The sequence below is a fragment of the Mercenaria mercenaria genome, chromosome 6, assembly GCF_021730395.1.
Source record: "Mercenaria mercenaria strain notata chromosome 6, MADL_Memer_1, whole genome shotgun sequence".
NCBI classification, from domain to species: domain Eukaryota; kingdom Metazoa; phylum Mollusca; class Bivalvia; order Venerida; family Veneridae; genus Mercenaria; species Mercenaria mercenaria.
Genome location: NC_069366.1, coordinates 73,284,341 through 73,301,265, shown reverse-complemented (window position 1 = coordinate 73,301,265; position 16,925 = coordinate 73,284,341). Strand labels below are relative to the sequence as shown.

General features: G+C 35.3%; 1 protein-coding gene across 10 annotated transcripts in view; it reads left to right on the top strand.

Moving 5' to 3' along the window:
- The window catches only part of LOC123550412 (phosphorylase b kinase regulatory subunit beta-like), a 110,400-nt gene that overhangs the window by 53,566 nt on the left and 39,909 nt on the right, over positions 1–16,925 (top strand). For all 10 annotated transcript variants that reach the window (XM_053546316.1, XM_053546318.1, XM_053546317.1 and 7 more), the window contains 2 exons: positions 8,110–8,265; positions 13,171–13,268. In XM_053546316.1, the coding sequence (XP_053402291.1) occupies positions 8,110–8,265; positions 13,171–13,268 (254 nt within the window). The remainder of the gene's footprint in view (positions 1–8,109; positions 8,266–13,170; positions 13,269–16,925) is intronic.

The following is a 16,925-nucleotide window of genomic DNA, read 5'->3' as shown; positions in this document are numbered from 1 at the left end:
AATACTAGGGTGATAGGACTTATAGAGTAGGTGATCTGTATTGATTTTGGGGCCACTATATCAATGGTGAAAGTCACAGGGGCCTGAACATGGAAAATCATTTCTGGTCAATAACTTGAGAACCACTTGATCCAGAATGATGAAACTTTGTAGGATGATTGGACATATAGAGTAGATGACCCCTTTTGATTTTGGGTCACATGATCAAAGGTCAGTGTCACAGAGGACTGTTTTCAGTCTATAACTTTAGAACCAGTTGACCCAGAACATTGAAATTTAATAAGATGATTTGACATGCTGAGTAGATTGTTCCAGTTGCATTTCAGACACTCAAGCCAACTGTCAGTGTCTTTTTGATTTTCACTCAGGTCCCTAATTGACTTCTTGCCTATGACTTCTATGCTTTTGGGGAGACATGCGCTTTTCTACAAAAGCATCTTCTGAGTTAATAGCTGTTTTTGATGGGTTTTATGCAGAACATGTCATCTACATTTCTGTTCACAAAATAAGTGTATTACCTAAAGTAAATTTAAATATTTCTTTTGTTTTCAATCATACTTTGAAGCTTATAATTTATGTTTGGATGTTAATCACTAGTGATTACCCGTGCAGAAATATTTTCCTGTTCTCAGGAAATCCCAGGATTATCCTGGGATATCCTGTGATTCTTTTAGCAAGGCTGCAAGAAAGTCCTGAAGACAGGACTTTAACACTAAAAGACAGGACTTTTGATAGAAAAATTGTCCTGTTCACAGGAAGAAGACAGGACTTTTTCTAAAAGATACAGATTGAAAGATGGTAATTAATTTGAAACATGATCTTGTAATGCTGTAATAAGTTAATTATATCCTGGTGTTGAAGACCCATGTTTTGGGAGAAACTGTATCATTAAGCACTTGTGCTGTGGTGTTATTTGTGTAACAGGAATATATTCTATAAATTTGTGGTAAGTTAGCAAATTATTTCTGTATAAACTTTAAGAAATAATATTAAATGTACTTCTTCATTTAATGATTTTACAAAACAATAAGTTATTTAGAAAAGTAGTTTTCTTTAAAATCAGTCAGAGCATTAAAAAGTGAAATGTGTTACTCAAACATGATTTTGCAACCTAGGCAAAAAAGCTGAAAATTACGGCTGGGGTAAATGGTGAAAAATCCTGCATTCTAGGCTTCTCCTGGCACCTAATTTCAATTTCAAAACATGTTTTTTAAGTGGTTCTTTTTGTTATTTTATAAAAATTAATTCATATTTATAAGAAATATAATAATAATTAATTAAATAATTATTCCTTTAATAGTTTGCAATTTTTGAATTATCTCCCTTTAATGGGTATTTTTCACTACTTAGATGTTTATAAAGCATTAATATTAAGTTCTTTACTTTTGACCTTTGTATTTCAAACTTAATATAAGGTCATTTATCAAATGTAGAGTTGTGCTTTTTTATTTTATGACTTTAAAAAGCCTTTTAAATGCTTTAAATTGCATTATATATAAATCTCAATTCACAATCTACTCCATACATATTACTGTATAGCGAAAATACCACCTAAAGGTATGATTAGCACTTTGTTTTGAAGCACTTGGGAGGTGCTTAAAAAATCATCCCGTGTATCAATGCTTTACATTGGGCACGTGAAAGAACCAAACGAACTGCTTTAGTTCATTTGTATTTCAAACTTTCTTCACTGAAATTTAACAACGCGAGTGAAATGTAGGGCGCACCGAAATGTTTACTCGTAGACTGAAATGAACGCGATTGAAATCTTCGAGTCGATTGAAATGAACGCGACGATCGCGCAAATTATTTGTAAGCCGTTTGACTTAAGTTACAATATTTCCGATTTTTTCGTTCGGGGAATCGGCTTGTTACTAGATACGCAATTGGATTGTTGTAGATAATTCCGGAATGGAAAGGCTTTTCTTTAGAAAAGGAAAATTCCCGATGACCGACGCTAACGGTAATATCTGAGATGTTCCGATTGCGGCGTTTCTAGAAGCGGTGTTTAGAACGCATACATTTTCAGATCTATTAATCCATCGGCGGTGGTGGAAATTTTCGCTGATAAAAACGACTTGCAATTGGGGTTGCAATTGGGGAATTTTTTAGTGTAGTTGGGGATAAAAGTATATTATTTTGCCTGGGGAATGGGCGTAAAAAGGGCTGATGAGTTTAGAAGCGGAAGCTGTGCGATTCTAAATGCCGAAATGTGGTGGAAGTACCGAAACGGATTCGAAAAAATCGGATTTTCAGTGATCATAAAAATCGGAAACGACCATAAAAAATCGGTATTTGAGGGAGTGAAAAGCGGATTTCCGCTTAAAAGCGGAAAAAAATCATGTCTGGTTACTACAGTTTAGGTAATCTGTACATGTTTGATCAAAGACAGTTTCACGCTAGTGAACAGATCATAGAATGATAAGAGCTTTTTGCTCAGTATGAAGCTCATAATTTGATGATTCTAGACTAAATAGTAGTACTTTCACCTAGGTTTTTTTTTTGCCATGAGTGCACATATTTGAGCTGATTTAAGATGTGCCAAGAAATTAATATTTCTGCTATGACAGGTTGTATTGTTTCAATGTACATGATGTATGCTTTTTAACTAACAATATTTTTAATATTAGGAAATGATAATCCTTATATTCTTACTGTAAGTACTATTGAACTTAAACAGTCAATTTGTTAACTGTATTCCCGCCAAAGAGAATTTCAAATCATGTTTACAAGGTATTCAATTACATGTTCTGGGGTTTCCTGAAGACAGGACAATTGTCCTGAGATTTCCTGTCATCAGGAATTCTTGGGATTTCCTGAAGACAGGACAATTGTCCTGGGATATCCTGACTTCAAGAATTCCTGGGATTTCCTCAGAACAGGACAATATTATACTTTTATGTCCTGTCTTCAGGAAATCTCAGGACATTCCTGGGATTTTCAGGATAGCAGAACTGGAATTCTCAGATGTCCTGTTTTTTTCCTGTTCATAGGAAAATCCTGGGATTGTCCCATTCCCATTTAACGGCGTGAAAAGTCCCAGGACTATCCCAGGAATTCCTGAGATATTTTCAGGACATTATCCCAGGATAGTCCTGGGACTTCCTGGGATAATCCTAGGATTTCCTGTTCCATTTTCGCACGGGAATGCCTGTTTTCGGACATGGCTGAGTTGAACATACATCAGATTAAAATGAAAGTCACAAGTGATTATTATGTCACATGTGTATGGTCTTATGGCTTTAAGTTAAGACATTGAGATTTGTTGTTAAGTTTTGGCTGTACAGTTTTGAAATAATTTTCTCAATCAAGTCTTGTATGCATGTTTTAAAGCTGGTTTCAACCATAGCTGTAAAGTTCTGCTAAAACTTTTGCAATTGATTAAGTCTTTTAGCATATTATGGGGCTTGTGCATCAGACTGTTAAAGCTTGGTACAGTTTTTCAAGTTAATTCTTTTATGCATATTTGACAGCTAATTTTAATCATGGCTGAACAGTTCTGCTATTATACTTTTCTCAGTTAAGTCTATTGCGCATTTTTGAAAGCTGGATACATATAACGCTGTAGCATTCTTCTTTACAATGGATCTTAACCAAGCTGGATATGTAGCATCATTTTGTAAACCTCCCTCAGATGTTTTCAGATGGTTCCACTTGATACATGTACATAGGGGCCACAGGAGTTCAAACTAAAAAAACTTTAAATTAGTTTTTAGCTCACCTGTCACAAAGTGACAAGGTGAGCTTTTGTGATCGCGTGTCGTCCGTGAGTGCGTGCGTGCGTAAACTTTTGCTTGTGACCACTCTAGAGGTCACATTTTTCATGGGATCTTTATGAAAGTTGGTCAGAATGTTCATCTTGATGATATCTAGGACAAGATCGAAACTGGGTCACGTGGGATCAAAAACTAGGTCAGTAGGTCTAAAAATAGAAAAACCTTGTGACCTCTCTAGAGGCCATATTTTTCATGAGATCTTCATGAAAATTAGTCAGAATGTTCACCTTGATGATATCTAGGTCAAGTACGAAACTGGGTTACGTGGGGTCAAAAACTAGGTCAGTAGATCTAAAAATAGAAAAACCTTGTGACCTCTCTAGAGGCCATATTTCTCAAAGGATCTTCATGCAAGTTGGTCAGAATGTTCATCTTGATGATATCTAGGTCAGATTCGAAACTGGGTCACGTGGGGTCAAAAACTAGGTCAGTAGATCTAAAAATATAAAAACCTTGTGACCTCTCTAGAGACCATATTTTTCATGAGATCTTCATGAAAATTGGTCAGAATGTTCACCTTGATGATATCTAGGTCAAGTTCGAAACTGGGTCACGTGGGGTCAAAAACTAGGTCAGTAGGTCTAAAAATAGAAAAACCTTGTGACCTCTCTAGAGGCCATATTTCTCAATGGATCTTCATGAAAATTGGTCAGAATGTTTACCTTGATGATATCTAGGTTAATTTTGAAACTGGGTCACGTGCGGTCAAAAACTAGGTCAGTAGGTCTGAAAATAGAAAAACTTTGTGACCTCTCTAGAGGCCTTATTTTTCATGGGATCTTTATGAAAATTGGTCAGAATGTCCACCTTGATGATATCTAGGTCAGTTTCGAAACTTGGTCACGTGCGGTCAATAACTAGGTCAGTAGATCTAAAAATAGAAAAACCTTGTGACCTCTCTAGAGGCCATATTTTTCAAGAGATCTTCATGAAAATTGGTCAGAATGTTCACCTTGATGATATCTAGATCAAGTTCGAAACTGGGTCATGTGCGGTCAAAAACTAGGTCAGTAGGTCTAAAATAGAAAAACCTTGTGATGTCTCTACAGGCCATTTTCTCAATGGATCTTCATGAAAATTTGTGAGAATGTTCAGCTTGATGATATCTAGGTCAAGTTCGTAACTGGGTCATGTGCGATCAAAAACTAGGTCAGTAGGTTGAAAAATAGAAAAACCTTGTGACCTCTCTAGAGGCCATATTTTTCAATGGATCTTCATGAAAATTGGTCAGAATTTTTTATCTTGATGATATCTAGGTCACATGTGCTCAAAAACTAGGTCACTTTGTCAAATAATAGAAATAACGACGTCATACTCAGTTCAACACTGGGTCATGTGGGGATAGGTGAGCGATTCAGGACCATCATGGTCCTCTTGTTTTAAGAGGCATATAGTGGATTTTCACCAAACTAGGTCTTTAATGTCCTTGTATTGGTCATATACTGCATTTTATCCAAAGGTTCCTATTGATGGCTTTTAAAGGCTGCCTGAGCTAAAAATAGAAAAGGCTTGAAACATTTTTTAGCTCACCTGTCACAAAGTGACAAGGTGAGCTTTTGTGATCGTGTGGCGTCCGTCGTCCGTGCGTGCGTGCGTCCGTCCGTAAACTTTTGCTTGTGACCACTCTAGAGGTCACATTTTTCATGGGATCTTTATGAAAGTTGGTCAGAATGTTTATCTTGATGATATCTAGGTCAAGTTTGAACGTGTGGTGGAAAACTAGGTCAGTAGGTTTAAAAATAGAAAAACCATGTGACCTCTCTATAGGCCATACTTTTCATGGGAACTGTATGAAAGTTGGTTTGAATGTTCATCTTAATGATATCTAGGTCAAGTTCGAAACTGGGTCAGCTGTGGTCAAAAACTAGGTCAGTAGGTCTAAAAATAGAAAAACCTTGTGACCTCTCTAGAGGCCGTACTTTTCAATGGTTCTTCATGAAAATTGGTCAGAATGTTCACCTTGATGATATCTAGGTCAAGTTCGAAACTGGATCACCTGCCTTCAAAAACTAGGTCAGTAGGTCAAATAATAGAAAAACCTTGTGACCTCTCTAGAGACCATATTTTTCATGGGATCTGTTTGAAAGTTGATCTGAATGTTCATCTTGATGAATTCTAGGTCAAATTCGAAACTGGGTCAACTGCGTCAAAAACTAGGTCAGTAGGTCTAAAAATAGAAAAACCTTGTGACTCTCTAGAGGCCATACTTTTCAATGGATCTTCATGAAAATTGGTCAGAATGTCCACCTTGATGATATCTAGGTCAAGTTTGAAACTGGGTCACGTGCCGTTGAAAACTAGGTCAGTAGATCAAATAATGAAAAAACCTTGTGACCTCCCTAGAGGCCATATTTTCATGGGATCTGTATGAAAGTTGGTCTGATTATTCGTCTTGATGATATCTAGGTCAAGTTCGAAATTGGGTCAACTGCGGTCAAAAACTAGGTCAGTAGGTCTAAAAATAGAAAAACCTTTTGACCACTCTAGAGGCCATATTTTTCAATGGATCTTCATGAAAATTTGACTGCATGCTCACCTTGATGATATCTAAATAAAATTTGAAACTGGGTCATGTGTGGTCAAAACTAGGTCAGTAGGTATAAAAATAGAAAAACCTTACCTACTCTTCTTGAGATCTTCATGAAAATTGGTGAGAATGTTCACCTTGATAATATCTAGGTCAAGTTCAAAACTGGGTCATGTGCTTTCAAAAACTAGGTCATTAGGTCAAATAATAGAAAAAACTTTGTGACCTCTCTAGAAGCCATATTTTTCAATGGATCTTCATGAAAATTGGGTCATGTGGAGACAGGTGAGCAATTCAGGACCATCATGGTCCTCTTGTTTCATAAACTATATGATGGATTTTCACCAAACTAATTCTCAGTCATCTCTTCCATGGACTTCTCTTGGATGTTTTCAGATGGTTTTGCCTGACCTCATTTAAGGGGACTCAGGAGCTGAAATAGGGAAAAAAAAATTAGCAGCCACTAAAGCCATGCATTATTGATTATTTTACCCCCATAAACGAAGTTAGGGGGAGTGGTATATGGGAGTGAGCTTGTTGGTCCATTGGTTTTCATGGTTTCCGGACAGTAACTCATGAAAGGCTTGACAAATTTAAATAAATTTTTAAGCTTGATATGTTGATTACCATAGAGGAAATATTTTTTTCTGTGACTATTTTTACCACAGTTATGGCCCTTTGATACTTTTTGCTATATGGAATATAGAGAAAAAACTTATGTGTCCAACTCCTCCCACACTATTAGCCTGTCATTATCATTTGCTTCAAACTTTCACAGATGAACAGATGTGCTGATGACCATAAAGAGAGGATTTTTTTCTGTGAATATTTTTACTTCAGCTATGGCACTTTGATAGTTTTTGCTGTATAGTGAATGCCACAGTATGTGGGGGCATCCATGTCCTATGGACACAATTTCAAGTTCTTCCATATTTTATGTTTAGATCGCTGGAATAACTTGATCATTTTGTTCATCTCAATTTGTGACGTAAAGTGATAATGTTTTATTGTATTGTGTTAAAGTGCAAGTCTATAGTACAATAATATCCTTTCAAAAAACAAAACTTCTCTGAAAACTTATAAATTTAACTTAAGGGCTCAACCCATCTTCCGAATAGACTTGTAAAAAATTGATACATTTTTTTCTTAATTTTCAAATACATTGAAAGAATTTAATTTTTTTGAGCATGAAATTTCATTGTTGTGCCCAAAACGACTATTCCATGGGAAATAAGTACATGGACTTCAAACTTGTGGCGATAAAGTTAACCATTAACATGCTAAACACAATTGATTCTGCCTTTCCGACCAGTGCAGATCATGATCAGCCTGCACATCCGTAATATAATCTGCACTGTTCGCCATTCAGGCAGTAACTTTTTGTTAAGCACCCCTTTTAATAGTTAATGGTGCTGTCCAAATTGAAAGAGGGACAAGTTCATTATAATAGTAATTTAGCAGGGTAAGGGGTTAATAGAAATTCATTTGTTTGTTGAGGTTTAATTTTGTGGACTGGTACCACCATGAAATTTAATCACCCACAAAAAATATTGATTTTACATTATGTCTGTATTTGGATAACAGCACTTAGTTTAAGAACTTAAATTTGTGTATTGTTCTGGTTTCATCAAGACAGATTTTTTTCAGATGAGTTTGGTTTCAGTCTAGTGTTTGTCACTCTGCAAGCAATATGGAATTTTACTAAACAATTAAACCATTAATTACTATCTTTAATTATGTTACAATGGATGATAGAATAAAAAGGACATAAAATTGATTTTTCTAAATCATGATTTTCTATTTCAGGATTGTTGCTGCCACAGTACTTCTTCATCCCAGCTGACCAGATAGACAGAGAGAGGTCACGTCCAGGCTCAGCTGACAGAATACCTAGTGATGTAGGATCCACAAAAGGAATATTTCTCTGGGGGCAATCTGTATATTTCATATCTCAACTACTAGGTAAATAAGGATGATTTATTTCTGTAAACCAGTACTTTATATGGAGAAAAACATCATGATTTATTATCTGTGAACAAGTATTTAATCTGTAGAAAAATGTTATGATTTATCTCTGTGAACCAGTACTGTACTTTGGGATATTTTTGGCAAATTTTCGCCCTTTTAACCCAAAATGTAGTGGTTTTATTTTGGCGTGTGTATTTTTCACCATCATACATAGGTGGCGAAAACTTGCCTGAAAATTTCATCAAAATCCAATAACATTACCGGCATTTTTGAAAAGTACCCAAGGGAGGTTACTTTTCTGTGATTATCAAACAACACAAACTGCGTACATGTGACCTTATTATATCTGGTATATACAATTATACATACTGAAACTTATTGCAAATTGTATTAAAAAATAAAAGCTATAAAATTCGTTAAAATGATTACAAATATCTGGGGATAAGATGTTGTACTTCCCACGTTTGCGGCCGGGTGTTTCACTGTATATTTCTCGTAATTCCACATTACACAAATCGCGTAAATTACAGTCTTCACTGCTTTTATCTACTGGTAGAAGAACTTCTTTTTCTTCCGTTTGAAATTATTTGAGAATAGACATGTTTGTTTTCACACTGTGACAACCATGTGAGTGTATCGAAATAAATTCTAACTGCCGATTATCAACTACATATATTCAATAGATTTAATAAAAACTGGTCATCTTGGGTTTCACGTTTTTGTAACAATACAAGTAATACAAAAGCAATTATCCTTTCATACCCAATGTCAGGTATTGTAGTGTTAACGTTTATATGGTTTCAAATTTTGGACATACCGGTAAGGATATTTTCGAGCGTTATATTTTCGCCACTTCATATGGGTGGCGAAATAGGCGAAAAATTAACCATGACGAAAATATCCCAAAGTACGGTATTTGATCCGTAGAAAAATGTCATGATTTATCTCTGTGAACCACAGTATTTAATCTGTAGAAAAATGTTATGATTTGTCTCTGAGATCCAGTATTTGATCCGTAGAAAAATGTCATGATTTATCTCTTTGAACCAGTATTTAATCTGTATAAAAATGTCATGATCTATGTGAACCAGTATTTAATCTTCAGAAAAGTCGTTAAATGTCATGATTGATCTCAATTTATTGATATTTGGTCTGTAGAAAATTTCATTATCCTAGTGATCAGGTATTTTATCATGAGAAAATGTCATTATTTGTCTTTGTCCTATGGTCTTTTGATGTTGATTTGTCTTTGTAAAGCAGTATTATATCTACTAGAGAGAAAAAATGTCATAATTTATCTAGAGTGGTGGAACCTATGCTAGTGGTATTTTGTACATATATTAACTTTTTAAGAAGCAAGAAAAAATTATTAATTCGATTTGCCTATGCAGATACATAAAGTTATCCTCCTTTTATTGAAACGTATTTGTTGATGTGCATCATAACGTGACTTAGTCGTCTTGTGAGCTATCGACACGGCATACGTGAAAAGGTGAAAATTCGCCCTGAAGGGAACCTATGCTGGCAGTATATTATATCTATTAAACTAAGGGCGAAAAAAAATTCAAGCTAAAAATTAACAATCAAGCATATGCAAATATAATATTTAGAACACTACTCATTTATTATGTGAAAAACAAAAGAAATGAGTATAAAATTTAGTATGTGCCTCTATGTGTATATTTCCCTTACAGAAATGGAGTCACTATTAGAACAAACCTTAAAACCGTATAATAATGTTATATAAAAACAGAATGTTCAAGCATTAATGATTCAAACAATGACAGTGATTGACTCACTTATGTTTCCTACACTTCTTTGGTATGTAGGAAAATTACTCCTCCCAACATCTCAGAAAGAGCCATTTAGACTTTGTCAAAATACTAAGATCAACATCGATCTTTTCATGGTTCGTCAGGCACTCGTAGTGTAGCAAGGCGTCACATTCATCACATCTTGCTCTTAAATGTATCTTATATCTGAATGCAATGCATGATTTCTAAAAAACTAACTTTAGTTGGGTGATTGAGATTTGTGCGATGAATACAGATTGCGTAAAATGTATCAGCTGTTGTTTACGTCACGTGAGTGGCACGCGCGGCTTTCTCTATGTTTGTTGTAAAGGCATTTCACCACTGGTCGGTGTTGAACATAGCATGATGAAATATTTTTATCTGTGCTTCTGCAGAGAACGTGTTTATCGAAATACTGCGAGCATAGGTACCACCACTCTATATACCGGGTACACTGGAATTTTGAAGAAATGTCAAAATGACATTAGTCATGGAAATATACAGTAACTCCTGGCTTATAAGCTAATGGCTTAGTGGGCTGGTCTTATTTTGGGGGTTTCCTTTACAAAGAATAGATAAATTTTAAAACTATAAAATAATAGCCAAAGCCTTAGCTTTGAAATGTAGCAACAAACATTTTTTTTTTTTTTTGCTACAGAATGGTTAGAAATTAAGGAAAACATTGATATTGAAATTGCTACTAATGAAAAATCATTGTAGGTTATTTTCCTAACTCATATGTTGTCCATTGGCATCAACTCTAGAGATCACAATTTTGGCCCAATCTTAATGAAACTTTGTCAGAATGTCACCTCAGTATAATCTCAGATGAGTTTGTTACTAGGTCACTTGGGATCATTGGTCAGGGAAATTTGAAAATTGGGCAAAAGTCAGGGAAATTTGGAATTAGAGGTTGAGGGTTTAGGAATCAATTTGTAAAACAGCAGAAAGAATGTAGTAAAAGGCTATGCCAGTTTCTTAAATTTTGGTCTAAACCTAGCTCTTTTACAAATATTTCAGTTAGCACTATATAATTATTCTGTATTTCATATTATCCAGAAATTATAGTCTATTTATTAATAAGTCTGTTTAACAAAACTAGTGTAGAATTTTAACAGAAAATTTAAGTCTGTAGAACATAATTTTGTTAAGCAAGCTTATATCCCTTCTGTTTGCTTCAAACAGTGTCATGTTTTACAAATGTTATGAAATGTGTAGATCTGCATAGTTATTTCTTTGTAAAATGTACTGACATAAAAGCCATAACAGTTACTGTTCTTTTCCGTCAGTTATGTTTGCATGGAAATTTTACTGAGGAATGCTGAGGAAAGTTCTTTCCAGTTGGAATAGTAACTCAGCATTACAACTTTTAGCTCATCTGACTTTTTTTGGGGGAAAAAATGGTTAGTTGTTCTCATCACTTGATTGGTGTCGGCTTTGGCATAAGCGTTGCTTGGTTTAGTTTTATATTTAGATCAGCTTTTCTCTTAAACTATAAAAGATATTACTTTAAAACCTGCAACACTTGTTAACCATCAATAGTTGACTCTGTACAGCAAGAAACATAACTCCATCCTGCTTTTTATAAGAATAATGGCCCCTTTTGGACTCAGAAAATATCAGATTTCTTGGTTAAGTTTTGCGTTTAGGTAATTTTTTCTCCTTAACTGTCAAAGCTATTGCTTTAAAACTTAGAGCAGTTTGGCCCCTTTTGGACTTAGAAAATCAGATTTCTTGGATAAGTTTTGTGTTTAGGTCAGCTTTTCTCTGTAAACTATCAAAGATATTGCTTAAAAACTTGCAACACTTGTTCACCATCAAAAGCTGACTCAGTACAGCAAGAAATATAACTCCATCCTGCTTTTTGCAAGAATTATGGCCCCGTTTTGACTTAGAAAATATCAGATTTCTTGGTTAAGTTTTGCTTTTAGGTCAATTTTTCTCCTTAACAGTCAAAGCTATTCCTTTAAAATTTAGAGCAGTTATTTGCCATTAAAAACTTACTCTGTACAGCAAGTACCGTAACTCTACATTGCTTTTTGCAAAAATTATGGCCTTCTTTGGACTTTGAAAATCATGGGTAGGACAATTTTTCTAATATACAGAGACAAAAAAATCAGATGAGTGTCTGCACCCGAAATGCGGTGCTCTTGTTAATCATATTAAATGATGATATGTTTACATATTGCAGTTGCAGCAGTTTAGTTAATTTCAGATTTTATTTTTGGTGAAAATATTATTTATTCTATACACTAAGTTCAGAAATTTTTAACTTTCGAAAATAAACTGGCATGTCTAATTGATTTTATGTCTGATCTTATATTATCATTTTTACAATGCAAACTGAACTACTGTTACAGTAATATAAAACAAAACAAAACAAATTACTTCTAAATATATTGCACCTTACATGACTGTGTTATTAAGTCTGCAAGGGGCCTACCACAGTCACATCAAATTTTAATGAAAAAATGCTATTTTCTATAAAATCATGTATAAATAAGGGCTGATTTTCACAGAATGTCATACAGTCGTCAGAACTTATCCATTAGTAAAAGCCTGGTCATAGGTTACTAAGTCTTTCCATGAACAGTATAGACTTTTCTTATGCTGTTACATCTCACTTAGATAATACAGGGTTTGTTTAACTGGAACAAACTTTATTTACACCATTGTTATCATTATAACAAGAAAGGTGGTAAAATTTAGCTGATACAGATTGGGGCCACTATTTATAGATCTATGGCCAGCTAAACTTCTGTGAACATGGAGTGTTTTGGTCAGAGAAAATAGGACTTTGGTCAGTGAAAAGTCAGGGAATTTTATTTTCTCTGCTTTGTGGGAACCCTGATTTAATACTTACTTACCATAATATGATTTAGCTATAAATACGTACACTGTTCTAGAAAAAATCAATATTAAATTACAATAATTTAAGCACTAGCACGATTTTAGAATACCAGACTTAACTAAGTAATTACTTAAGTTTTTCGTGATATTGGGGCCAGTTGTTCAGTTCAGTTGAAACAATGTTTCAAAGCACTTTACATTTCATAACTTACATGTGTATTAGTTGAGCAACCTTAACGTGAGTTTTTTCTTTCAGTGAAAGACTTACTAAATGTAAATGACCTTGACCCCATTAGACGACATCTTCCAGCATCAGAGAGGCCAAAGGTTAACAGCAGATACTCTTCATTTCAGGTATATATCACATGACTTTTCTGATTATATGTCTTTCAAAATGTAGATAGCTTATGGGCAGACCAAAATAGTTTGAATCATAGAACAATGATGAAAATGGAGAAAAACAAAAATGATGATTCTGCTGTTGGAAAACTTAATTTTCGCCTAGCTCCAAAAGTATTTGACGTAGAGTCACAAAACTTTACAGGAATGTTGTTCAGCATGTGTAGTTGTGCACCTGGGGTTTCGCGTCCAGATTCATTCAGTTATGTAGGAGTTATGGCCCCTGACTTTGTAAAAATTGGTCATTTTAGTGTTGTGTCGCGCCTAGCTCCAAAAGTATTTGACGTAGAGTCACAAAACTTTACAGGAATGTTGGTCAGCATGTGTAGTTGACTAGTTGTGCACCTGGGGTTTCGCGTCCAGATTCATTCAGTTATGTAGGAGTTATGGCCCCTGACTTTGTAAAAATTGGTCATTTTAGTGTTGTGTCGCGCCTAGCTCCAAAAGTATTTGACGTAGAGCCACAAAACTTTACAGGAATGTTGGTCAGCATGTGTAGTTGTGCACCTGGGGTTTCGCCACCAGATTCATTCAGTTATGTAGGAGTTATGGCCCCTGACTTTGTAAAAATTGGTCATTTTGTGTTGTGTTGCGCCTAGCTCCAAAAGTATTTGACGTAGAGTCACAAAACTTTACAGGAATGTTGGTCGGCATGTGTAGTTGTGCACCTGACGTTTAGCGTCCGGATTCATTCAGTCTTGTAGGAGTTATGGCCCCTGACTTAGTAAAAAATTGGTCATTTTTATGTTGTGTTGCGCCTAGCTCCAAAAGTATTTGACCTAGAGTCACCAAAGTTTACAGGAATATTGGTCAGCATGTGCAGTTGTGCACCTGGGGTTTTGCATCCGGATTCATTCAGTCATGTAGGAGTTATGGCCCCTGACTTAGTTAAAAATTGGTCATTTTAATGTTGTGTTGCACGTAGCTCCAAAAGTATTTGACCTAGAGTCACCAAAGTTTACAGGAATGTAGGTCAGCATATGCAGTTGTGCACCTGGGGTTTTGCATCCTGATTCATTCAGTATTGTAGGAGTTATGGCCCCTGACCTAGGAAAAAATCGTTATAGCAACATATTGTTTTCCCAAAGTTGATCCATGTCCTTTGTCATGTAGTGGGGGCATCTGTGTCCCATGGACACATTTCTAGTTACGCAATGCTTTATTCATGGTTTCTTGATGCAATTATTTATTCATTGTTCCTTGATGCAGTGATTTATTGATGTTTTCTTGATGCATTGATTTATTCATAGTCTCTTGATACAATGATTTATTCATGGTTTTATGATGCAATGATTTATTCATGGTTACATGATGCAATGATTTATTCATGGTTTCTTTATGCAATGATTTATTTCATGGTTTCTTTATGCAATGCTTTATTCATGGTTTCTTTATGCAGTGATTTATTCATGGTTTCTTTATGCAATGCTTTATTCATGGTTTCTTGATGCAATGATTTATTCATGGTTTCTTGATGCAATGATTTATTCATAATTCCTTGATGTAGTAATTTATTAATGGTTAAAACAGGTTTTCTTGATGCAATATTTTATTCATGGCTCCTTAATTGATGGTTGATGTTGCTGACTTTAATCACTTGCTCATCAGCTCTGTTGATTCCAGCCTTGCTCTGGTCACTAAATGCCCCTTGTCTCTGCAGGTTTCAGCCCTGCTCAGATCATCATGTGAGAAGCTATCCAGCTGGCTTATGTAAGGCTGGTAGTTCAATGGAGGTACCTGTCTGTGTCTGAAGTAATGTCCAGAGGGCCGCCCAGGGATTTCCTCCTACATCAAAATATATGATATTATATAATATTTTTCGTCTGGCTCCATCCCCTATTTGCAGAGTTATTGCCCCTGAAATAGTCAAAAATGCACATTTTCACCTTGTGACATGCCTAGCTCAAAAAGTATTTGATATAGATTCATGAAACCTTGCATGAGTCTAAATAATGATAAGAACCTGCACACATCTTATTTTTAATCTGGCTCAGCCCCCTATTTTTAGAGTTATGGTCCCTGAAATAGTAAAAAATACACAATTTCACCTTTTGACGCGCCTAGCTCAAGAAGTATTTAGTATAATTGATTAAACCTTGCATGAGTCTTTATCATGATATGAACTTGCGCACCTCCTATTTTTCAACTGGGTCCGCCCCCTATTTCCAGAGTTATTGCTCCTGAAATAGTAAAAAATGCACATTTTCACCTTGTGACACGCATCACTCAAAAAGTGTTTTATATAAATTGATGAAACCTTGCATGAGTCGTTATCATGATATGAACCTGCACACATCCTATTTTTCTTCTGGCTCAGCCCCCTATTTCCAGAGTTATTGCCCCTGAAATAGTAAAAAATGCACCTAGCTCAAAAAGTATATGATATAAATGGATGAAAATTTGCATGAGTCTTTATCATGATATAAACTTGTGCACCTCTTATTTTTTGGCTGGCTCCACCTCTATTTTTAAAGTTATGGCCCTGAAATAGTCAAAAATGCACATTTTCACCTAATAATATGCCTAGCTCAAAATTATTTGATGTAAATTCATGAAACCTTGCTTGAGTCTTTATCATGATATGACCTTGCACACTTGGCATTCTTTTTGGGAATCTTAGCACTTATTACAGAGTTACGGCCCTTGAAATAGCCAAAATAGTAGATTTTTTGTTTGTGATGCTCATAGCTCAAAAAGTATATGACCTAGAATAATGTATCATTTTCATAAAATGTTTGTTGAGGTTATCCCCCCTTAATACTGCAAACATTTGATTATTGCCCCTTATTTGTGACAAATGTACCAATGGGGCACACCCTGTGCCCTACAGACACATTCTAGTTTCTTATCAATTTTTTGAGAATACCAGCCTACAACAGTCAGATCTGATCAGCTGATTGCATGTTAGCAGTAGATGATCTCTAAATATGTGTCCTATGATTTCAAACTTTGTAGGAGGCTTGCCAGTGGTCTTGAGCTTAAATGCAGGTACAGATCATTTACTGGAGGACAATGCATATTTACATACTGTTTTTTGATCAGTAGGTCAGTGTAGGTCACTACCAATCAAATCAAATACCTATAAGAAAAGAACTCTTGGGCTTATGGCCATCTAACTTTTTAGAAAATTACCTTTGGTGAGTAGGCGCATCCTATTACTTCTGGGGTCAGTATCTCAAAGGGTAAGGTCACATTCACTTGGAGATGGAAAATGGTTTCCAATCTATATCATGGGATCACTTTGACATACCACCTTCAATCTTCAAAGGATGATTCTTGGTCAGGAGATGTTGTACACCTTATGGTTGTAGGGTCATAAGGTCAGTGCACTTGTTTGAAAATAAAAATTTACATAGTTTACCTAGTTACCTCTGACAGGGCATGAGTTAGCAGATCTGTTCTACAAACATTGCTTCTTATTGTTTGATTTTATGAATTTTAGTAAGTTTGAAACAGGATTTGGTTTTATGAACTTTTTATATCCCCAGTATCAAACAACCGGGACGTTAATAGTTTTGGAACAGTCTGTCTGGCAGTCTGTCAATCTGTCACACATTCTTGTGTACTCAACTTCTACTATTTCCATGCAGTTGAAATGAGTCTTGGTATTTT